General features: G+C 35.6%; 1 protein-coding gene across 1 annotated transcript in view; it reads left to right on the top strand.

The window, feature by feature from the left end:
- Positions 1-25619, top strand: part of crn (pre-mRNA splicing factor crn) — a 300399-nt gene that overhangs the window by 11587 nt on the left and 263193 nt on the right. Inside the window, exon 3 of the mRNA XM_090398753.1 lies at positions 9802-9864. Within this exon, the coding sequence (XP_090254879.1) occupies positions 9802-9864 (63 nt within the window). The remainder of the gene's footprint in view (positions 1-9801; positions 9865-25619) is intronic.

Raw genomic sequence — 25619 nt, 5'->3', positions numbered from 1 at the left:
AGATGTAGGACTTTTTGTTGCAATGGCTGCAGCAATCCTGTGGGACATACTTTCCACACGTGTACAATAGCAATCATTGGGAATTTTGGACCATTCTTCCTGTAGGCATGAACTGAGGTTCTGGATTGTTGTGGAGCAGATGTACCTTGACCTCAGCCAACACTCTAGTTTATCCCACAGATGTTTAATAGGGTTGAGATCAGTGCTGTGTGTTGACAATGAAGTGTGGTGACATTCATGACTGCAAACTACACAGTTACATCAGCAGCCTTATAACACAGTGCGTTATCTTGCTGAAAGAGACAATGGTTAGTTCTGTAGAAACACTACAATAAAAAGCATTGCATTGAGCAGAATGATCAGATCCTCTCAGAGTTCAGTGTTCGAGGCACCACAAACAGAGGTCCAAGGCCAAACCAGGTAAAACAGGACTGTACCCTCACACCACCACCACGACCTGTGAATTTCATAGTTGGGGTTATACATTCTGGTAAGAGATGTTCACTGGGCATCTGCCACACCCACACCTTTATCCACACCTGTTCATCTGCTCAGTAGAGAGGGTAGCATGATTCTTTGCTCCATAACACAGCTTTCCAAGCTTCCTTGTCCCACTGTACATGGTCTTTGCACCACTGAAGATGACTCTGCATGTTGGTTTGGGTAATATGGGGATTGCATATTGTGGTCCTATCATGATAACCCATGTTGTAAGGTTTAGTTCTGATTGTTTTTGTGCAAATTCGTGTTCCATTCGATGCCCGGAACTCTGCATTCAACACGTCGATTGACGATGTGTTGAATACATATTATCCTTCATAGTTTTTACATATTATCCTTCATAGCATTTTACAGTCACGTTCAGTGAGTGTAGTGGGTTGACCCCTGTGGGTAGCACTTGCAATTGACTCCCTGCACTTCCATCTCAGTATGGTATCACTGATTATTGATCTTGGATGGCCCAATTTGTCAACAGTTTGCTGAACAGATAGGCTTGCAACATGGCATCCTATCACAGCTCCTCTTTCAAACTCCATCAGTTCCCTTCTTGCAGCCATTTCATGCAGACACTGTTGCACTGACTTGGGAGCATCATATTCCTCCAATTTATACTGGCTATAAACACGTGACTTGTTACATGGCACGATGCACCTTGCCCATGGGAGTGTCCATTGACTTCTTTCCAAGCAGTGTATATGAAGTTGCTTTTATACTATTCAGTAATAGATTAAAGAGAAGCAGTGAATATATGAATTAGATAATTGGTATGGGTGGAGAATAGTAAAATTAATTTATTCTTATATTAATGTAAATTTAATTGACTTAATATTAATGTAAAATTAATTGATGCAATTGATGTAAGTAATTTAAGACACTTGACTATGTTGATTTGTTATATGCGACAATATAAACATGTATATTAAAATATAAAAAAAAAATAAAAATAAAAGGATATGAGACAGTGGAGGAGCGGATAAGTTATGAGTGTGAAGATATACAAGCCAACTATATGTGGTGGTAGTGAATCTCATGTTGAATGAAATTCATCTCAGAATGTGGCTGACTCACCTGCTGTCTGAATTTGTTTTTTTAACTCCCAGCACTAAAATTGGTTGGTCTCTGACTATGGAATAACCATCTGTTTTTTTACTTTACAAACATGAAATCAACCTTGCATGTATATTAGTTGTGTGTTACAACAACCATGTGTTGTAGGTAGCATTCTCTGCTACTGTAAAGCCTCACAACTGATATCCCCTTGTTTCAGGCTGCCATCTGACTTGCCATCAGGCAGTCATTGATGGATATGTTTGATAGTCTGTAGAATATGGGTGCAGTCACAGTAAGGGCTATTTGCCATATTCCATTTATGTAGGAGATTGCATATGCCCTGATTTGCCCTTATTCTGTTGATAGTTGTCCATAGCCTTCTAGGAAGGATGAAGCCGGGTTTGCAAACTGCAGGGATCTTTCACAAAAGAGCCATTTGTTGGCAAGTTCATAGCCCATTATCAGTTTCACATGGAATGAGTTGAAGCTGCTGGACCAGAAAATGTTCTGGTTATGTCCCAAATTGGTACCTTGACTTTAGCTGGGTTCTATGGGAATTTATAAGGGTTGAGTAGAGAGGCAGTAGGCAGTTATTTGTGATTTTCTCCAGTTCTTTTAGTGATGCCTGCCTTCTTCGTATATTTAGTGGGGCTATGTTGGAAAGAACTGGTAGAGGGGAGGATTTCATGGTCCTACTAATTGTGCTCATGGTTATGTTCAGTTGGGAGTCGATGTTTGTGTGATCACTTCTTTCCCAGACTGGTTTGCAGTACTCTGCAGCAGAGTACACAAGGGCCAGGGCTGAGATCCTAAGTACCTCAGCTCTGCAACCCCAGCTAGTTCCACTTAGTCATGAGATGATGTTGTTTCTCATTTTTATTTTGTTTTTTACTTTATGATTTTTGTAGGTCAGACTTTTATCCAGGTTCACTCCCAGGTATTGCAGATGAGGATCATGTTTGACTGGACTTCCACAGGAAATTAGGTTGAGTTGGCAGTATGCCTCCTTGTTGTGAAGATGGAAAGGTGTGGACACTTGTTTGGTAGAGTTTGGCTTTAAGTGCTACTATGCTCAAAATATTTCTCGAGAATCTCCAAATCTGTGTTCAAGGCATCTTTCAGAGAGTCAAAAGAAGGTGTTTGGTGAAGTATCGCCATGTATTTGGCATACATATGTTTTCTTGATCTTATTGATGGAATGTCTGAGATATAGATGTTAAAAAGAGTTGGAGCCAAACCAGGATCCTAGGGCAGGCCATTCTGAAGGAATCTGAATCTCCTTCAATGTGGACCCGAATTTTCTGTTTGTGAGCATGGATTTTAGGAAGTGTAAGGTTGTTTTACATTTTATGATGAAACTGAGCTTTGAGAGCAAGCCTTTGATCCAGACTGTATCATAGGCCAATTTCAAGTCAAAGAAGACAGCTTCAGATTTTAATTTCTTTTGGAAGCCAGTCTTAATTTGAGTTGTTAAAGCCAAGACTTGATCACAGCAGTTTCTGCCAGGCCTAAAGCTAGCTTGCTCTATGGTTATTTCCAGGATCTTGTAGGTTGAGCATAGAAGGGCAATTAGTTGAAGGTTTCCAATGTAGCTGGGGTCTTTCCCTAGCTTGGGAACTGCAGTTATTTTATATTCTAGCCAGAGAGCTGGTTATTCTTCTGTAGAGATGATGGTGGAGAACAGGGTTGATAGCCATGCCTTTCCACTCTGTCCACGGTATTTAAGGAACTCAGAGAGGAGGCCATCGACTTCAGCGGCCTTGTCATTCTTGGTAAGCGATAAGTCTTCCTGGATTTCCTCTGTTGTGATTGGGTTACAGAGATCTGAAGCTTCAGGGCTTAAAGCTAAGTTGTGTCTCAGAATAGTTATTTCCTTCTTTCTGGAGGTCTTTGGATTGATCTTAGATGTTGAAAATAAATGCAATGCATCTTGGTCTGGAGTCACTTCTGGAACTTTTTTTTTTTGTTGTAAGCTTCTCCAAGTTTTCTCAGTAGGGACCAGCTTTTCTGGCTAGATTTAGAGAAGTCAAGTTCTTCCATGGCTGATAGCCATCTCTCTCTCTCTCTCCTGTTGTCATCCAGGAGCTTTATTAGTTCTTTAGTCACTAATAGGTCACCTCGTGCAGAGCTTGCATATCTTCAAGCTCTTTGTTCTAGCATGGTGTATAATTGGGTCGGAAACCCACGAGGGATGGTTACTTTGGCTGCTGTTTTTACTAGTTTGACAAATCTGGTAGTTTTGGGACACAGGCAGGATGATATTGATAGTTTGATTAATTTTTTCATCAAACTCCCCCCTCCCTCAATTGGCTTTCTGAAGGTTTCATCTAGGTATTGGAGTAGTTTTAATAAGTGGAATAGATAAACTGATCTCCAGAAGGAAATGGCGATGTTGACTATTTGGAAAGCTGCCAAGGATAGATCTATTTATTGGTGGGGGGTGAGTGAGAGTGGTTATTAGTGTCTCTAGAGATACTATATGCATATATATCGGGAGTATATGCCTTTCCCCATTTGGCAGAGTTTATCTAACTGGATTGTTACTTTATAATAATAATAAAGTGAGTAAATCACTAAGGCAAAGCCAACCCTTCACAATACTATGAAAACTTTTCTCAATTTTGTCCTTAACCAATTCTTTTGAATATTTTCAACACCATTCCTGAAATAATGATCAATCTATAATTTGCTATCTCTGTCTTTGAGGATACTTTATGTAACAGAACAGATTTTCTTTCTTTCTGCTTTCCTGGGACTATGCCAGAGTTATGATTTAAGCTTAACAGACTGGTCATATGCATGCCAATTCTCTTGCTCCTTGTAATATGCACATATCCCGTCACTCCCATGGGATATGTGCATATTACACTGAGATTTTATAGTAACTTAAGCACTTCCAGTTTCATCTACTTCTGTTTTCACATGTCCCTGTCACATCTGTCATTATAGTATTTGCAACTGAATGATACACCCTTGCAAAGCAATCACACAGTAATTCAGCTATTCCTTCTGCTTCTGTCACTTTACAGCCATCAACACTAATTGAAGTTATTCCTCAACACTTGTTTTTCCTCTTAATCACCACATAGTTAAAGAACTCTATGGGATTTTCTTTGGCCTACTCAGCTAGTTTCCTCATATAATCTGATTTTGCTTTCTTTTCCATGCTGGTCACACTCTTGCATGTGTTGTACATTAATTAGCTTCCTGATTACTTTTCTTTTTATATTTCTTTTTTGTAATTCTGCATAATGATGATACTTGTCCATTTAATTCCAGTCTTATTTATCCTCCTGACTTTTAGTTACACATTTTGAAACGATTCCTTCAAACACCCTTTGACCACTTCCCATCCTTCCCTTGCAATTTCTCATGCCATGGTTACTGCTCCAAGCTATTTCATAAGATTGTCATAATCACCTACTCTGTAGTTTCACATATAACTCTTTCTGACTGATAATTTCATGTTTGGCAACCTTCCAGGTCTAGACTGCATAATCACTTAAATTAAGAAATAATTTAATTTCCAGCTTAGTTATGCACATCCTTTGATATTATTATCAGATTTTTCGCTCCTAAACTCCTGGTATTCTCAATCACATCTGCATCATTTCCTTACCTCAATGTTATTATTATTATGTGACACCTCCAAGGAGTCCAAAGACTCATCGAGGGAGGGCACCTACTCTACAGCTCTCCGTCTCCACTATTCAATCCACCAACTACAGCAAACCACATCATCTACACCAACCATCTACTTCCTACTACCACCATTAGTATTTTCATAGACAATCACAAACATCCATCCCTATGGTGGGATTTGAACCCACAGCTGCTAACCACTTGTCCAACCAAAATAATAATTACTCTCCCAGCATTCCTTGAGCTAATTTGCCAATGCATGTCACTATACTTTGTAGCCTGCATGAAATTTTAAATGTAGAAAACAATATAACTGATAAGATAATGTGATAAGAGAGTACAATAATGGAGCAACTTCTTCTAAGTGTGAATTTCAATATTACACTAGACTCTATCTGAAAATGAAGTAATGAAAGGGAAGAATGTAAAGGCAGGTGGCAATGATAATATGGCAGTAGAAATGGGAAAGATCCTAAAGAAATGCTGTTGATAAGCTGTAAGTGAGTTTTTAATAATGTGCTTGAGAGTGAAAAGAACCCAAACAGTGATGAAAAAAAAAAAAAAATCCATTATAACCATAATTCAAAAAAAAAAAAAAAATCTTACTAAATGTGAAAATTGGAGAGGAATTTAGTCTATTATTAGTACCCTCCATTTTTTTTTTTCTGTAAAATTTTGATAAATAGCATTAAAGAGGAATATAAGAGATATGAAGGCATGAAAAGTACCAGATAGAAGTACTGTGCATCACATTTTTAATCTGAGTTATCAAACAAAGTATAGAATTTGGAACATCTGCATAACTAAATTTTATGGATTTAGCCAAAACTTTTGAGAGTAGTAATACAGAGACAAGATGGAGAATTATTAGAATAATTCTTCATCATGCCAATAAATATATCATCATAGGATGCTCATAATTTCAAACAAAAAAAAAAAAAAAAAAAAAAAAAAAAGGACATTAAACAGAGCAGGGGGGATTTCAAAATTTTCTCAAAAAAGTATTAGAAATTATTTTCAGTGACCTAAAATTCACTATTCAACTAAAAAAATTTTTTACGCAAATCGGAACAGAATTGGATATTTAAAAAGGTTCCATTGTTCACCTGTTATGATATTTTAAAGTAGTCCTTTATGTTATGTTTATAGTAGCTAATTAAGTAGTAATAAATAAAAAATTATAAATAGTAATAAAGCTGAAAATGAAGTTGGGCATTAATTTTTTAATAATAAGAATGTAAAATTTAAAGTATAATATATAACAAGTATCTCTAAATTTATCCATTTGAAGTTTCTGTTTCTTGGAATTTTGTTGTTGTAAGGTGATTAAGCTGACCTCATAATATTTTTCAAAAGAATGTATCTTTTATTTTAATATTGTTTTTCTTTGCATCTGATTTCCTTAGCAAGTGACCAGGACAGCTTCCATTTGGGCAGGAGACAAGTTGTCATCTATTGCCTTCATGAAATTGGGTTTAGATCTGATGATGACTGTTTTGCATTTGTTGCATGCTTCGGCATAGGCTGAGCATCAAACTAGATTCTTGATGCAAAGCCACCTGTGATAAACCAAATTTTTTTTTTCTTCATCTGCTTTGTTACACTTTCTGTTGAACCAGAGCTTGAAAGTGGATGAGGATTTTGGGCAGAATGGGAAATGAAGCCTTCATGTGGGTGATGATAATTTCTGTGACTTTCTTGGAGAAAGTGTTTTGGTCAGAGGAGCTGAAGCAATATATAAACCATGGAAAGGAGGAGTAGAAATTCTGGAGGTTGTCCCACTTGGCATCTTTATAGTGCCAAAGGACACAAGGTTGGCATTTGCTGGAGGAAGGGCATTCTGTGTGTGAAAGAGGAGACTTGCACAAGATGGTGATCTGAGTTATGAGAGGTGGCCTCTACACTGTATCTGGAAGGAGAACTGGTTATGGAAGAGTGAAGAGGGTTATCAGGAATTTGGGTAGGTTGATGTACGATATGCTTTAAGGAAAGGAGGAGTAGAAATTCTGGAGGTTGTCCCACTTGGCATCTTTATAGTGCCAAAGGACACAAGGTTGGCATTTGCTGGAGGAAGGGCATTCTGTGTGTGAAAGAGGAGACTTGCACAAGATGGTGATCTGAGTTATGAGAGGTGGCCTCTACACTGTATCTGGAAGGAGAACTGGTTATGGAAGAGTGAAGAGGGTTATCAGGAATTTGGGTAGGTTGATGTACGATATGCTTTAGGTCATTGTTTATAACAGTCTTATGTGTCTTGTTTAGCTTGGTTGATGGTGTTGGAAAAGGGAAACATTTGGAATTGTGGATGTTATGGCTGCCTAGGAAGATGTCTACACTATTTGGATAGCTGGATTGCAGATGGTCTAACTTCATGAAGAGAAAAGCAGCAAATGAATGTTACCAAGCAAGGACACTTTGAGCCAGAGGATGTCAAAGGCAGAGAATTCATTATCTGGCAAGCAATGTCAGATCTCACAAAGGCAAAGAGGATTGATTATCTAGCAAAAGAAATTGTGAAGTGTGTAATTTAAGCATTGAAGGTCACTTAGGAGGACTACCTTCAATGCCTATGTAGTTTGAGTTTATGCTAGGAGTAAAATGATCTGGATTATTATAAGTGGTGGCGAACATCATTTATTCTGCTGTTAATGCCATGGATGTTAGTAAAGTGGATGTGAAAATAACCTTTTGTTGTGGAGATTTTTTTTTTTTAGTTTGGTTTTTAGAAAGATTTGTTTTTGTTGCAGTGTAACTGTTGATGTTTGCTTGATTCATCATAAATTCATTTGTGGTTAGATGGAAGGATAGAGTCAGGATGTGCAGGAGAAGAGATACTCTTGTACATGACATTCACACTGAGTGACTGGTGGTCACACTGTCAAGGCTGTAACATAGCCTCGACAGTGTCCCCGCATATCACTACTTAGACTCCCTCTTCGGGCACAATCTGGCCCAGTATGTGTCAACGGTATAATGCAATAGTTGGCTGGGAGGTCTCCTGAATTGTTACCGACTGGTTCAGATCTGTTCACTATCTAGTGGCTAGCCTGCGACACTACCATGTTTACTGATGTACCCTCAAAATGGAATAGGTTTTGGGTTTCTAGGTATGTTTGCCATGCCATTGAAGAATATCGCTTGTATTGCATGGAGAAGAGTTGGGGAGACAAGAACTGGAATCTCTGCTCTAGAGACCAAACATGGTATTTTCCACTCAGGCCTCCAGATAAACCAGGTGGTAGTATTTCACTGGGTGATAAAGGTCATTCACCACATGGTGGGTCTAGTTGGCATTTCCTCTTATTGGGAAGGTTTCTTTTTGTAGTGGGATAGAGACATGGAAATTGGCAAAGAAACAGGAAACCAAATTAAATAGTTTTCAAACAGAGTTTCTGTAAAATATTAAAAATTATTTTTTTACGATGTATGACAAATGAAGAGTTATATCAACAAATGGAGTATTGTTAATGAAATGAAAACATGCAAATGGAAGTAGATTGGCCAAGTATTTAGAAAATTAAGTACATTAATAACAATAGAAAAAGAAAGATGATTGATTGGCTGAGAGAGAGCCGAAAAGATGCAGAATTAGTTTTAAAATACACTGTTCAATGGAGAAATGATTATCTTAACACGTTCGCTGCCAACTACGAGTATACTCGTAGGTCGTTTACCTCCGGTAACGAGATTATCGTACTGACCTTGAAGAAGTAAAACAGCTCGGCGTAGGGGAACAGACCATGCCAAAGTAGCGTGGCAGCGAACGTGTTAAGTACCATAGTGCATGAAGAGGATAGGTAAGTAATCCAAAAACTACTCGAGAAATCAAACATGAATTTTTTTTTCAAGCCATTTCACGCCTCCATTCAGAGATGGCAGATATAATAACTCAGCCAATGAGGCCATTATTATTATGACAGTAAACCTACTTAATTTCTAAAATTTATGCACTGTCTTAAAGAATTTCAAATATGTTACTGGTTAAGTATGACTTTTTTATATAACGAGTATTTTTAATAATAATAATTACAAAATCTATGCATCTCTCACGAGTTGGCTGTAGTTGCCTTTACTGTTAGTAATAAAGAGTTTACCTCAAAATATATTCTTCAAACCAAATTTCTATTACAGTCATTGTCACTGGTGTTTCTTTGTTTTTCCCCCCCCACACACACACACTCAGTATGCTTAATTTTTCTGCTATCATTAAACATTACTGCTTGTTATTCTTGCATTATCAAATATGATATTGAAATATCATAAAATATATATTTTATATTTCAGTTATACAGGATAAAATATCCTGTGTTACCAAATTAGGATAACATGAAGGGATGTTCTATTTCTTCATATTTTATCCATAACAGTATATCCCTACAGTTTATTTTTCCTTTTTCAACCTACAAATAATAATTTCAGTGCAGTTATGCAAGATATCAATATGCAGTCACTACCTTGCATTTCCTTCATGCTATAGACTCTTTCTCATTTCTAATACTTTTAGAATTTGTAAACAGACATTTCTGTTTAATAGAGATATTATATTTAATAAAAAGTTTTTGGTAAATATTTAAGAATGCTATTTATTTCTTTTAAATATTTTCATAGCCACCAAAGCAGAAGATCTCAGATGCAGAAGAACTTGCAGATTACCAGTTAAGGAAACGAAAAGTGAGCATGTTTTTAAAAAAAAAAAATTTTTCTGAAAAAAAATTAGTAGCACCTAATTCATAACGCTTCTGAGTTTTTAGGTTTAACAGAAAAATTAAATAGTAAATTTCCATTAATGTTTGTTCTAGGCTCACAAATATTCTAAATCATATATGTGCTTGATTTAAAAAAAAAAATCTGCTAATGCATTTTATTCCCTGCTAGGTAGTAAGTAGGCAGGACCGCTTTAGTCCTATCTAACTTTTTGAGAGTGAGGGAGGCAGTTAATTTCCTTCAGTAGCCAATCAGAGATAGCTGACCCAAGACTATCAATAATTATAAATGGCATTTATGAAGAGATAGCTGACAAATGTTGCCATCTTATGGTCCCTAATACTAACACTATATTTTTGTCTGAAATAGTATGGATTCTATGGCAGATTTTCTTGAGTTTGTGGGCCAAAAACCAGAATTTTCTTTACAAAAAACCACTTGCCTGTGCCAGAGATTAATTAACTCAGAAACTGGTCGAAGAAAGACTTAGAAAAATTTCCTCTTGTCGGAAACTAGAATTGAACTTAGGTCTTTCTTCAGGTCGCTTAGTACTGGGTGCTAACGACACTTCCACTGAGCTATACAGGCTCTTTCTTGATTTAATAAAGCACCGTATATTCGTGCATTACTGTACAAATTAATATTATTGCACAGGCACCTCCATAGTCTTAAGACTGATTGCGGGAGACCCAAACTATCAACACAATATCTGTTGCCTGTTTTTGAAATCATTAACAGACAAAGCACTTACAACTGACTCAGACAACCCATTCCATTCATTCTCCACTCTAAGCAAAAATTTAGTCCTCACTCCCTTGCTAACCACACTGTTAACCAACTTCCAGGGATGATGTCTTGTTTTGCTCCCTCTAGTCAAGTGCTGAAACATTTCTCCTGCATCAATCCTATAAAATAATTTAAATAACTTAAATGTTTCTATCATATTCCTCCCTTTTTTGCCTATCAACCAACTTTTGCAATCCACAAACCTCAATCTATCCTCATAGGAAGCATTCTGCAGACCACTCTTTTTCTTGGTCACTCATCTCTGGATCCTCTCCACCACTTCCTCATCCTCAAGACACCCAGGAGACCGGACCTGAGAATAGTAATGAAGATGTGGTTGTATCGAGGCTTTATAAAGTGGAATGGTAACTCCCTTATTTCTGCTTTTAGTTCTTCAATAACCAAGTAATCCTTGAGCTGCCCTGGCTACTTTAGCAATATGCCCTCTAAACTTCAAGTCTCTATCTACTAATACCCCTGGCTTCATCAATTTCCTGGAGTACAGTTCCCTCAGTGTGATACACAGCTTGTAATCTTTGTATTCCAAAATGCATGACTTTATACTTTTCCACATTAAATCCATATCCATTATGTTTTGCCCATACTGTCAGCTTACTTAAATCATCCTGCAAGCTCTCTACATCGCCCTTATGAAATATTACCATATCTAACTTTGCATCATCAGCAAACAACTGAATATCCCCATTCAAATTATTTCCTATATTATTTATGTACAAATTAATCTGCAGTGGTAGAAGCACAGAGCCTTGCAGCATATCACTAGTCACCTGCCTTCTCCTGGATTCTGCTCCTCCATACACTACTTTTTTGATATCTGTCCATCAGCCACCTTTTATCACCAGTTCATATCTATCCTCATTTGTTGCAGTTTGCATAAGAGCTCCATGTGGTATCTTTTTAAATGCCTTTGCAAAATCCAGTAGTATTATCATGTAGTAATTCACTTTATCGAACTCAGCTATCACTCTATTATTAAAAGTTAATAGATTACTAAGGTGTGACCCACCCTTTACAAATCTATGTTGTCCCTCATATAGTATCATATTTTTTATCTATCTATTCCTGAATTCTCTTCTTGACCAGCTGTTCCAGTACTTTTACCTCCACTCCTGAGATACTGATTGGTCTATAATTTTGCTGTCACGGACTTAGATCCTCCTTTATGCAAAGGAATTATTTTGCCCTTCTTCCACTCTCTTGCCACTTTGCCAGAACTGAGACTTAAACTACCTAGTTAAAGGCATTGCCAATTCTTCTGCACATTCTCTTTAAACATGAGCTGATATCCCATCCAATCCCACAGCTGTATTCACATTCAGATTCTGCAATATCCCAAGTACATACACTCCAAGCTTTGTTCTCACATTAGTTCCTGTCACCTCTCTACCATCTGCACTCATTAAAGTTATCCTTCCATAGTCATTCTTCCTCTTACTTTGCTACATTACAAAAAAAACTCTTTGGGATTTCCTTTTGCCTGTTCAGCTAACCATCTCATAATCTGATTTTGCCTTCCTTACCATGCTAGTCACTTTTCTTGCCTGTTCCTTGTAGCATTCATGAGTTAGCCGTGATCTCCTTTCTCCTTATATACCCTTCACAACAATGTATTTGTTTTGCAGCTCTTGCTTAATGATATTACTCATCCATCTAACTCCTATCCAATTTACCCTCTTGCCCTTGGTATACAGTGTGATACTGCTTCCTCCAGATATCCCCCCCCCCAATCCACTGTGAACATTCTTCCCTTGCAGATCTTTATGCATTGGTACTACTTCAAGCTGTCTTTTAAGTGTATCATAATCATCTGTCTTGTAGTTCCATATATACCCTTTCTTAACTGGAATTTCCACATTTTTTTGCTACCTCCCAGGTCAAGACCACATGATAACTTTTCCCAATTGGAGGCAATGTAAGCCACCTAAGTTATGGACAGGTCTTCTGATCCTGTAACAAGATCCAACACTCTCGTACCTGAAGTTCCCTCCATCATATTCTGCTTCAAGTAGTTGTCTCTTAATAAGTGTATAAATTTTATTTCCTTCCTGCCATGTGATCTTTTCTCCTTCCAGTCTATATCTGAAGTTGATGCCCTCCATAATAAATACTCAACTTGTACTCATTGTACCAGTCTTCTGATGCATCCCTTCCACGTTACCCCTGGCATGTCGCAGCAACCAATTTTATATTTTGTCATATTGGTCTCAACCTTGCACCATATTGACCCAAAAGAACTGCCATCTACCTGACTGTCTCCTGCTCTTGTTGGCTGCAATTCATCTGCTATTATCAGCAGTACTCCACCCCTTGACCTGTGTACTCTTTCCTCTCTGAATATGCTAAATGCATCACATTGTATTCCTGTAGCTATGTCATCTGTAGTTTACCAATGCCTATAACTTTTGGCAAGGTTGCGTTAACTCTCTCTTATTCCTGATGCTTCAAGCATTAGTGATATTGTTGCCTCAGAGACTAGAATCCTCATTTTTTGTTCACTCATTCACTCACTCATTTGTTTCATGGATGCCTTCACATATATTTGTCTGCATCTACCCTAATTTCTTTAGTTTTTCCTGATTTTGTGCTTCCACACTTTTAGTGAACAAAGCTCTCTCTCTCTCTCTCTAGACACCTAACTCTGAAACCATTTAAGTGCAGTCCATCAGCATTGTACAAATCTTTCTACATCATTTTTCTGCACAATCTGCATATTGATTCGTTAGCACACCACCCTCTTTCTCAGTTTGCCTCTATCATAGCATGGCAGCAAACTCACAAATTTCACCTTCTCTCTCTTTTTTGTTTCTTCCAGTAACTCTTTAAATCCTCCCTCATACAATACTTCTCATGTCATTGGTTCCAACCAAAACAATCAGTTCTTTCATCTTCCTTTTCAGCATTATAACAGCATTACTAATTTCACACCAGGGAAACAAGATTTTGTAGCACTTTTGTGAATTACTCCCCCTTATTAAAAAATTGCCTTATAAAATTATCTGCTTATGCTCTTTCTGTATTTTATTCTTACAATTTTTTTTTTGGCTTCATTCAGGTCTCTTTACCTTTTTCTATTCTAAGTTCGAAATGACTTTCAATCGTGTGCGTTGTCCTGTGAAAGAGTACATGCAAACACCTCATTTTTTATTCAGGTCTTCTACATTCATCTGAACTTTCGCCACTGCACTTTCAGTATTATCACCGATATTTACACTCTACTGTCATGCAGTTTGTAATCTCAAATTTCACTCTCAAAACATTTATTGCACACTTGCTCGCCAGTTTTGCAATCCTTCCAGTTAGGGCTAAAAATTAGGACCAAAAAAAAAAGAGCTTGCCTGTTTATCCAAGACAAGTGAGAATTTTTAGTTGACAAGTAAAAAAAATCAGAAGAACAGTCAGTTTAATGATCAGTTTTATCTATGTAATGCTGATTCTGTTTTTTTTTTTTACTTCTGTTGGAGCATGCCAGTGATTACAGTTGAACGTTTTGTCAATTTTCACCAATTTTGTAATGGTATATGAACCAATAAGAGGATAAATACTCGGGTATCATTTTATATTTAGAATGTGCTCATGCGTAACATGAAGTAACAAGCCAACATGGCAGCTTAAAATAGATGTACAAATGGATAGATACTTGATTTATTTCGTACCCACTGATGGAATATACATATACAGAATTTAAAGTATTAATAGGAAGATATAAACAATTGACAAGTCAAAAAAAATTGCTAGAGTTGCCCCCCCCCCCCCCAAATGCAAATTATACAATTTCTCTACAGTTCTAAAAATGAAACCAAAACGTGTTTTATTTTCAGTTGTTGCTGCTTCATGCGAAACTGGTAACTTAAAAAAAAACATATTTTTTATATCTTAGTTATCACCATCTATTTGTCTTGAGTTCTATCTCAGTTATATATTTTTTTAAATAGGTAAACTGAGAAAACATATTTTATATTTTCTCAGGTACCTGTTTATTACTTATGGTCATGTATAACTGATTTCTTTGTCTCATAATAGACTGATGAACATGCTAATATATAAGTAGTCAACATATTTGCTTTGGCACTGGTTGCTATTATTATTGCATCAACCTCCAGTTAGTACACTCATTGTGGGAGAGCCACTCAATTAGCAGCATATTCATCATATGGAACCTTAAACTCCTAATCACTCCTAGCATTCATAGTGCATTCTAGTAATGTGTTCCATTCCACTCACCCACAATTCTTGTCAAAAATGGAGAATTGTGGGTGAGCAGAACTACTCCTCATATCCTTCTTCACCACACCTTTATACAGCTTCAAGGGATGGCCTTGTGTTTTTCCCCTTTCACTCTTTTTTATTTTATTTTTTATTTAGCATATGATGAGAAAACGGCTGTGAGTCCCTTTTTACAGGGAAGCACGGCACCATCTGAATCTCCCCCCCCCCCTAATTTTATCCGGTTTTGTGACTGGTATAGTTGACGAATCAGGCCTATGGCTGGGTCTTAAGTATTCCTGACTGTAATCCATGTATGTGTTCATGATGCCAGTTTGCCTGTTTTGGGATATGAAAAACCCGAGTTTCTGGGTGAAAAAACCTCTACCTCCGTATGAGACCGGCTAACTCACCTTTAGTTGAAAGAGACCAGGTAAAGGTTTCTCATGTCACTGACAGGAATCGAACCCGGGTCTTTCCAACCAAAGGGCTTCATCTATACCGACTGAGCTACGGTCACTTTTAAAATTTTTTTTTTTTTATAATTCCCTCTGTATTAATTCAGTAAAATCTCATTACTAACAAAGTGTCAATCATGTCACCTCTTTTCTGCCTATACAACAAACTGTGTAATTTACATTCATTTAACTTCTTTCCATAACCAGCATTCCAGAATTCTGATATTGCCTTGGTCATTCATCTCCGGATGTTTTCCAATTATTCCACATCAAGGTGAAAATTGAGTGACTAAATCTGATCACACAGCAAGCCATGTATATATTCTGACTAGTACTTTATACAGTTGCACAATCACCTCCTTATTGTTACTTTTCAATGTTTTCATCATAATAATAGCAATGCTATGTGGCAACACTTGCAATGTGCCCTCTAAACTCTCAATTATTGTCAACTGTCACCCCCAGATATAAAATATCATTCACCTCTTTAAGCACAGTTCCACCAATACAATACACAACTTTGTATGTCTGCACTTCAGAGTGAAGTACCTTGCACTTATTAATATTAAAATTACAATTCCACTCATTTGTCCAAATTAAAAGTTTATTCAACTCTTCCTGACAGGAATTTTATATTCCTCATGCATATGATCACTTTTGGCAATCATATCTCCTCCATAACATCATCATATGCCTAATTTCACTGTTCACTGATTTTACTCCTCTGTTTATTTGCTTAACTCTTGGTATACAGTTGGGCATTAGTTATATCAGATGCTTCTTAATCAGTTCCTATATGCTGTCATCCTCTTTTCTGCACAACTCATCAATCAGATTAACAACCACATCCTGTGAAGATATCACCAAATCTAACACTCTAAAATCTCCACTTACTTCCATCACACGATGCTTAAGATGGTTGTCCCTCGGAAATTCAACATTCGCTCTCCTTGTTCTCACACACTATCTCCTCCTTCCAATCCACATTCCTATACTTAAAATCTGTCATTAGAATTACTTCCTTTTTATATGCCCAATGATTTTGCCTAAACATTTCACAATCAATGCTCTTTTTTGTGCTTATTTAATGTTATTATTCTGTTAAGTTCCACCTCACCAAACAGATTCAAAACCTTCACAGGTACTACCATTTTCAAATGTCACTTTTAGTGGACATCATTGTTTGCTGTCATTAATGACACTCCTCTTCTTTTCACCTTCCTATCCTTCCAGAAAATTCTGTATCCCTCCACTTCTGTTCTCCACAGTATTATCATCATTAGACAGACAACCAAGTTTCATTAATAGCACTTATCTTTGAGCATAGTGACACAATCAGTGTAACAAATTATCAAATTCTGATTTGTATCCTCAGGAGGCATATAGGATAATTATGATAGTACTACATGAAAAAGCTACACCATTACTAACTTCTGATCAACAGTTTTCTTCCAAATTAAGCTGCTATCTGTCAAGACTTCAACATTATCAGCTCTTATGTTTCTCTCTCTTTAGTCACCTTTTCAATGTATCAACCCAACTACATCTTGATCTTCCTCTGGGTCTTTTTCCTGCCATCCTGGCAAAGAACACTTGTTTTACTAATCTTTACTGTCCCATTCTATTTAAGTGACCATACCACCTGAGATTATCTCTACTAACACATTCCTGAATGCAAGTTTTTTCTTATTATCCTCAATTATAATGTGATACTGCCATTGATGTCATCTGTTCACTCTACTCGTCTTTCTCAGAACTCTTATATCTGTGGTCTCGAGTCTTTGATCAAGTGTTTTATTTCTAACTCATGTTCTCAGATCCATAAGTTAAAAATTAGTTTGAACACTGTCTTGTATATAGCTAGTTTAGTGACTTATCTCTCTCATATAAATTTATTCACTTGTGTAATAATATCGCCTTTGTAATAATATCTCTTTTGTAATATTTTTATTGATGATATTATTATTTTAATTTTCTTAAATATTTTTTTCCTTATCAGTTGTAACACCGAGTTTGTAGTCGTTGCTTGAGCTAGTTCAATGACTCTTAATCCTCTCTGGCTATAATTTACTTTCCCCCCTTCTCAAGGTTGCAAGCATGCTAATTTTCATGTGTACTTAGTCTAGATTTAGGAAGTGCTTCGAGCTGGAACCAATTCCCTTGTCTGTCTTGCTGACTTTCTCTTGTACTGATCTTTAAAAATTTATTTGTTTTTTTCGACTGCGTCATTAAAGATCATGTAGAGGAATTGTATGTCTTTCCCATACATGCAAGTGAAACATCCAGCTTAACACGAAAATATCGCTAAAGTTTTATTCTGATTTTAGCAACATTTAAAATGTAAAATCAGTCAGTCGTGGCTATTCTATCTTCAGGACACACAGGTTCTATGTTTTATGAGACAGCGCATTGGCAAGGCAGAATCAGGCAATCTATTAACAAACAAAACTGTTTATTCATTCTAAATTAAGGTAATTACAAAGATTAAATCTACACATATCAAAGTATGTGTAGATCTTTAAAAATTTATTTGTTTTTTTCGACTGCGTCATTAAAGATCATGTAGAGGAATTGTATGTCTTTCCCATACATGCAAGTGAAACATCCAGCTTAACACGAAAATATCGCTAAAGTTTTATTCTAATTTTAGCAACATTTAAAATGTAAAATCAGTCAGTCGTGGCTATTCTATCTTCAGGACACACAGGTTCTATGTTTTATGAGACAGCGCATTGGCAAGGCAGAATCAGGCAATCTATTAACAAACAAAACTGTTTATTCATTCTAAATTAAGGTAATTACAAAGATTAAATCTACACATATCAAAGTATCTATCTCTAATTAACTGAGCTAAATAACAATGGAACAAAGTAACACACGTGTCTGGTTCTCCGGTCGATTAGATTAGCATTTCTCACTTAAGCCTTTTAATATAAAACAATATACATGCTCATAACAATCAGACACGTGGATAGACATGTATACACTCTAACGTAACTTAACTAGGCATAACAAACTTTATAATCAATTTCTCCTTCATCACATAACATTAGCAGATTTCTCTGAACTCTGTAAACAATTAGTTCACCGTTAATTAGAAGTACGGCTTTTCGACTTCACAAATGTTCTTTATGGGATTGGCATTCTTAGTCTTAATGTTCACAATCTAGGAAAGTTCTAGAAAATTCTTACTTGCAACCTTGTCAGCTAGTTCAGTACAGTAGATCCTAGGAGAGATCACGACCATGTTCCTCTTCCTTCCAGTGAAAACCACATTCAGGCACTAGTTCTCAGCAACGATGATACCGCATACTCGGAGATCGTCTAGAAGCTTCACGGTGGGACTTCTGGAATAGACCGTCACTGCTGTTATGACTTCTGCTAGCGGGATGTGATTCCCCCGTCCTTGGAACGGCTGGACAACACAGGAACCTCTTCGAAGCGAGAGCCAAGAACAGAGCACTTTGGCCCTTCGATTTCTCCCTTTTATCCTACTCTTCCGATCTTGGAATGGCCTCAGATTAAACTGCTTGGATTTTCTTGGAGGGGTTTTCTCCGCCACCCCGCTGTTGCTGAGTTCTGGTGGAAAAACCCGTAACTCGTTGACCTTCGCGATTTTCGCTAGCCTCAGGTCTACATGTCTAATCCTATCTGAGCTATTTCTTTGTTTGTACAATTTCAGTGGTTCTTAAATATTTTAACAATTTACTCTAATATTTTACCAGCTTTAATACAGCAAAAAAATGAGTTAAATGTTAATTCAATTACAAGTACTTTATATAATTAGTTATTTCCAAGTGAAATCGGTATAGAAAAATTTCTAATTTTCTTCATACCAGATTTTACACTTTTCCTACCATACCAACTTCTGCTGTCTATTTCCATATTTAATTTGCCATCTTCACTAAAAATTGTGCCTAAATATTTAGCTGAAGTGTTTTACTTGTTCTATAGGTTTACCATTTAGGATACAGTTGATGTTTTCAATGTTTCTGCCCAATTTCATTGTCTTTTTTTTATTGTTGATTTTCATAGCAAATTTATTACAACAGTTATTTAGTTTACTGAGGGAATCTTGCAGACTTGTACTGGATTTATTCAGAGGTATATCATCTGTATAAAGTAAAGAGTTAAGATTAACATCACCATTGATATCAGATTTAATACCACTTTCTTTCATAATGCGATTGATATAGATAAGGAATAACAGTGGAGATAATGTGCATCCTTGTCACACACCTGAAGTAAAAAACTCAGCTCTCTTATTTCTGGTACTCTTTACATTAGTATATAAACATACACAAGACAAAACTTAGTCATAACATTAACAAAAGCTGGATATATTAACTTGTAATAGCTTATGACTAAAATTGATAAGAAATTGGTATTTTTGGTTGATTTGATTAAACACAATGATTCTAAAAACAGCATCAATATTGCATTATTGCAGTTGTATTATAAAATCAAATATAATACAACTGTTCTCATTATAAAAATACATAATACAACTGCAAATAATAATGTATAAGACAAATGTATAAGATGTAAAAGCCTGTCATTATGGACTTACATTTGACTGATACTGTGATACTGATACATATTGCAGCCATATTGCTATTTGCCTGGATATATTAAACCTATCTGCAAAAAAAAATACAATAACTAATTTCATGTTTTTAATTGAATTTTTTTGAACTACTTCTACATGCTATAGAAGCTCTGGGCCTAGAGTACATTTTGCTAGAAGCAGCTAGAAGTAAATTTTATTCAGAAGTTTAGAAATTGAACCAGGTCTGTGATTGAACAGGCTACTAGTATGATATACAGTATATCATCCAAGAAGGAATTAGCCAGAGAACTCAAATTCCTCAAAATTACTTGCTTTACAAAATTTACAGTGAATTCACCATCTAAAGACTGCTTATAATCCATCACTCGTGTACCAATCCCCAATGATGAAGAAATTAAATCTTTTATTACACTTTTCTATATTAGCTCTGTTTTCATGAAACTCACAAATATCCATAGAGATCATAAAATCAAATATAAAATTATCTCATCAGTATGAGATAATTATTTTGATCTGTAAAACCTTGATCCAATCCCTTAAATTTAGGAGTTTACTGACTGCAGTATGACTGCAAGAATATGCACAAACCGAGAAATATATTGAATAGTACTTTGAAGAACTATTAGATATCAGATACCTTGCTGGACTTTTGCACAGGACATATAGGGACTAGTCATTACTAACATCATGTTCCAACATAAAGATGTGCATAAGTTCATGTGTAGAGAAGACACAAGAAATAAGAAAAGCCTAATTGACTATGTCATTGTTGATAGTGATATCTTAATGCTAGTTCAGGATATACAGAGAATTTGAAATTGGAATGACTATTACTTAGTCCGAAACAGGATAAAAATGAATATCACATTGAAAAGGATATGTAAGAAACAATATGTAACAATATGTAAGAAAGTTTTAAAGAGAACTGAAGTTGAGTAGCTTTTACAGGTAAACTGGAAACTCGACTATGCAAACATTATGGAAGAAAAAATGAAACAGATTAAAAACAAGAACCAAACCTTGCAAACTCTGAAGAAGACATTGATTCAGTTAGGAAGTATGTTGGAAGTTGTCTGCAAGGATAGAAAAATAAGAACCCCATGGTGAACACAAGAAGTTAAAGAAACAGTCTTGGAAAAGAAAAAGCATACTGAAAGTTTCTAGTAAATAAGTTTGTAGCTGCCCTTAAAGAATACACAAATGTAAGAGACTGTGTGTAAAAGTAGCTAAACAAAAGTCATGGGAAGACTTTGGTAAGAGTATACAAAATAAATATCAGGAAGGTGGCAAAATGTTCTATTGAAAAAGCTCAGAAATGGAGGAAACTGTTCTGTAAAAGGAATCAAAGAGGATAAAGATGATATGAAAACTGAAGTTAAGGATATCCTAGACATCTGGAGTAATTATTTTGAAAGACTTTTAAACAAAACAAGCAATGTGAGAACCATACAAGAAAATTTTCAGAATATAAAGAGGACTATATATCAATACTTGAAGTAGAAAAGCCATCAAAAACTTTAAATCTGGAAATATACCTGGAGTAGATGATATTCGACTATATTCGAGTATGGAGGTATAGAAGTTTTGCAGTGGCTGCATTGCATAATTCAGAGAGTTTGGTTAGAAGGTTGAATTCCAGATGATTGGAGCAGAGCGCTCATTGTTCTCATCTATTAAAAAAATTAAAAAAAAGAAATAAAGCTGAATTACAGAGGAATTTCTGTACTAAGTATTCCAGGTAAGATTTATGCAAGCATATATGAAAAGAAGTTGAGAAAGATTGTGGAAGAGAAACTTGGAAAAGAATAAACTGTGTTTAGGCTAATTAGAGGTTGTCAAGATCAGATTTTCACTTTATGACAAATAGTTGAGGTCATGAGAATATGACAAGGATCTGTACTATAGCTTTGTAAATCTGGAAAAGGCATATGACAAGGTGCCCAGAGAAAAGCTGTACAAAATATTACAATATATTGGTTGAATAGAACATTTTACAGAGCAATATATAGTTATATTCAAATAGTCTGTCAGTCAGCAGGTAGAATTGAACGAAATACAGGATGAGTTTGATGTAAAATCAGGAGTAAGACAAGGATGCACATTAGCTCCGCTTATTCATCATCTATATGAATCACATGAAAGAAAGTGGCATTAGACCTGATATTAGAATTGGAGATGCCAAACTTCGCTCTTTGTTTTATGCAGATAATGTTGTACTCCTAAACACATCTAGTGCAATTCTCCAGGTTTCACTAACTAAATTGAATAACAGCTAACAAATTTGGCATGAAAATCATCCATAAAAAGACCGAAACTATGAAAATAGGCAGGAGCATAGAAAACTTCAGCTAAATTCTGAATGGAGATCCTATAGAACAACGGCTATTTAGGTACAGTTTTTTTTAGTGAAGATGGCAAGTTAAATCTGGAAATAGACAACAGAATAAGCAAAGCTGATATGATGGGTAGCCAGCTGAATAAATTATATGGAATAAGAGAGAAATTGGCCAAAACACCAAACTAGTAGTATACAAGACAGTGTTCAAACCAGTTTTAAGTTATGAATCTGAGAGGTGTGTTAGAAATAAAGCACTTGATCAAAGACTAGAGACCACAGGTATGAGAGTTCTGAGAAAAATTAGGAGAGTGAAGTAATGGCATCCATGGTAGAATCATATTAAAAATGAAGATGTTAGAAAGGAACGTGACATTGTTTTCATTCAAGAATGTGTCGGCAGAGCTAATCCAAGTGGTATGGCCACTTAGACAGGATTGGTGAGGAAGGTTAGCAAAACAGATATTTGATACTAAGATGCTGAAAAGAGACCAAGAGGAAGAACAAGGTCTAGATGGATTGATTCAGCCAGAAGTGCCTCAGAAGCACTTCTGGCTGAATGTTAGATACGACAATAGAAGCAAAATGTTAGATGACTGTATTGGAGTGCTCACAAGTACTGGACTATTTTGGAGGAAAATTGTTGATAGGAGATTAATAATAATGTAAACTTAATCATGTAGTGCTGTCATAGTAACCTAAACACCTCTTGAGTATACATATCAGGAAATTGAGGATCAATGATATGATTAGATATCAGAGCTCTAACATCACATGTACTCATTTTTAGCTGATGAGATGCCTTGACAGAGAGAGAGAGAGAGAGAGAGACATCAAGTTTTATGGAACAAATTTGAACTGTTACACTGTCGTTATGACACAATAGAAAGAAAAATCTAGGAATCTTTTAATGTCATTGGATACTAAACACATCCATACAAATATCCTGGTATTAATTTGTTGGAATGCCTGCTAGCCTCCAAAACTTGTAAGAGTGAGACCATGCACAATGTGCACAACAACAAATGCATGTCTAGACATTATTTAAAATTACAGAATCCTATATACTTCTATAGTTGTCACCTCACTAATCTTTTACTTTATTTCTTGGTTTTATTTTCTTATACCTGAAAATGTTTTATTATAAGTAAGAAGAAACATTGCATCTTTAAATAAAAATAAAGTAATTATTTCCAGGCAACTCCCAGTCTACTAAATTATAAGCTGTCTCTCTCTCTCTCACACACACACACACACACACAGAGACAGAGAGAGAAAAGTTGACTGGAGAACACATGCATTTAACAGACAAAATACTGTTAGTGGACAGTAGATAGCATAGTATGTGGATTATGTAGTGTATTTATGACAGCAGATGGCGAGTGTGAATGGTCATCTTCTTCCTATCCAGATTCTAGGCCGTGTGGCCTGTTCCGGACGCTGTCCATATTCTTCTTGGTCATCCCCTATTCCTTGTTCCCCTAGGCTTATATGTTGAGATCTTTTTTGGTAATCTTTCTCTCTGCATTCTTGCTATATGGTCTTGCCAGTTTTTCCTGTATTTAATCACCGAGTCTGTTATGGAATTAATTTTAAGATTTTTAATTATTTCACTATTCTTTTTTTTTTTTTATCTAATAGGGTTAGTTTTTCAGTTTTTCTAAGGAATTTCATTTCTGTTGCCTGAATTCTCTGTACATCTTTCTCCAAAGGTCCAGATTTCACTTCCATATAATAGTGTAGGTTTGGCTATTGTTTTAGACTCTAAGTCTTGTGTGTTTCTGTGAAAAGCCATGACTTTAGTTTTCTCCATTGACATTTCCAGGCCTTGTTGTATAATATTATTTAAGTTATAGATTGCTTTCTGCAGTTCATCTTCAGTCTCTCCAAAGATGATCTGATCATCAGCAAAGAGTAGTGTGTCTATTTTTGTATATCGATTAATTTGGAAGCCACATGTATTTACTTCTCTCCATTTTTTGATAATATTGCCCATATATATGTTAAATAATATGGGTAATAAAGGATAGTTTTGACGGACTCCTCTATTTATTGGTTTCCAAGTAGATATGGTATTATTCTGCTTTATTGCTATTTCATTTTTGTATACAGCTATTATGGTATATGTTCAATAGAGCATTGTTATAGTTGGTTTGAAATGTGATATTCCTTTAGAGTTTTCCATAGTTTATTTCTCAAAATTTTGTCAAATGCTTTTATATAATCAATGAAAGCTGTGTGTTTCAATATTGTATTCTCTATGGTTTTCTATTAAAAAAAAATATATATATATATATATATATATATGTGTAGAAATTATTTTTACCTTGGGTATAAATATGTTAAAGATACCAAGCAATTTTAAACCTGGTTTTACTCCATTTCCCAAGTAAGCAAACAGACTAAAAGTCAAGTTTGCGCCTGCAATTGATGCAAGTCTATATATATATATATATATATATATATAATTTCTATAATTATTTTTAAAATAAAAGTTGAGTCTACATGATCTTCCCTTACGGAATTGGTTTTGTTTTTCTACCAGCTGTGATTCTATATAGAATATTAATTTGTTTGTTAACATCTTTGCATAGATTTTATAACCTGTATTGAGGCTGATGCCACGATAGTTATTACAATCTGTTTTTGTCCTTATTTGTAAATTGGGATCACTAGAGCTCTTTCCCACCGTTTTGGCATTTTTCCTCTTTGTATATTTGGTTTATAAGTTTTAGAAATCTGGTATTAAATTCTTTACTTGCAAATTTAATAAGTTCTATGTTTATGTTATCTTCTCCTGGTGACTCGCCTGTTCTGTTTTGTTTTGTTTGAGGGTGTTTTGTAGTTCTTCGTATGTAAATTCATCTATATTACTGATGTTGTGTTTTAAGGAGAATTCTTGTATCAAGGAGTTATCATGCCATAACTTCTGGAAATACTCCTGCCAGGTTCTGGTTCGATTATATCAATTTTTGTTCTTTCTTTTAAATTGTTATTCATTTGTTTGAGGATTCTATATGTTTTGGGCCTTTTTAATGTATAGTCCCGTTCTAATTTTGCTATAAAATTTTCACATGTTTCTCTATTTTTTTTCTACATGCTTTCTTTGTATTGCTCTTTTCCTTTTATATTCAGTGAAGGATTCATGTGTCTTTAAATTTAACCATTGTTTATGTGCTATCTTTATTTCTTAAATTATCTGTTTGATCTCTTCATCCCATTGTCTTAGACCTCTCCATCTTATCCATTTTCTTTTTGTTCTCAAACTCTCTCTCTCTAGTGGATTATGTAGGGTATTTATAACAGCAGATGACAGTGTGGATGGTGGGTTTTATAAATATTGTAGATG

This window comes from Typopeltis vanoorti, chromosome 10 (genome assembly GCF_054136105.1).
Source record: "Typopeltis vanoorti isolate ZY-2024b chromosome 10, IOZ_Tvanoo_1.0, whole genome shotgun sequence".
NCBI lineage: Eukaryota > Metazoa > Arthropoda > Arachnida > Uropygi > Thelyphonidae > Typopeltis > Typopeltis vanoorti.
This window is presented reverse-complemented; position numbering and strand designations above follow the sequence as displayed.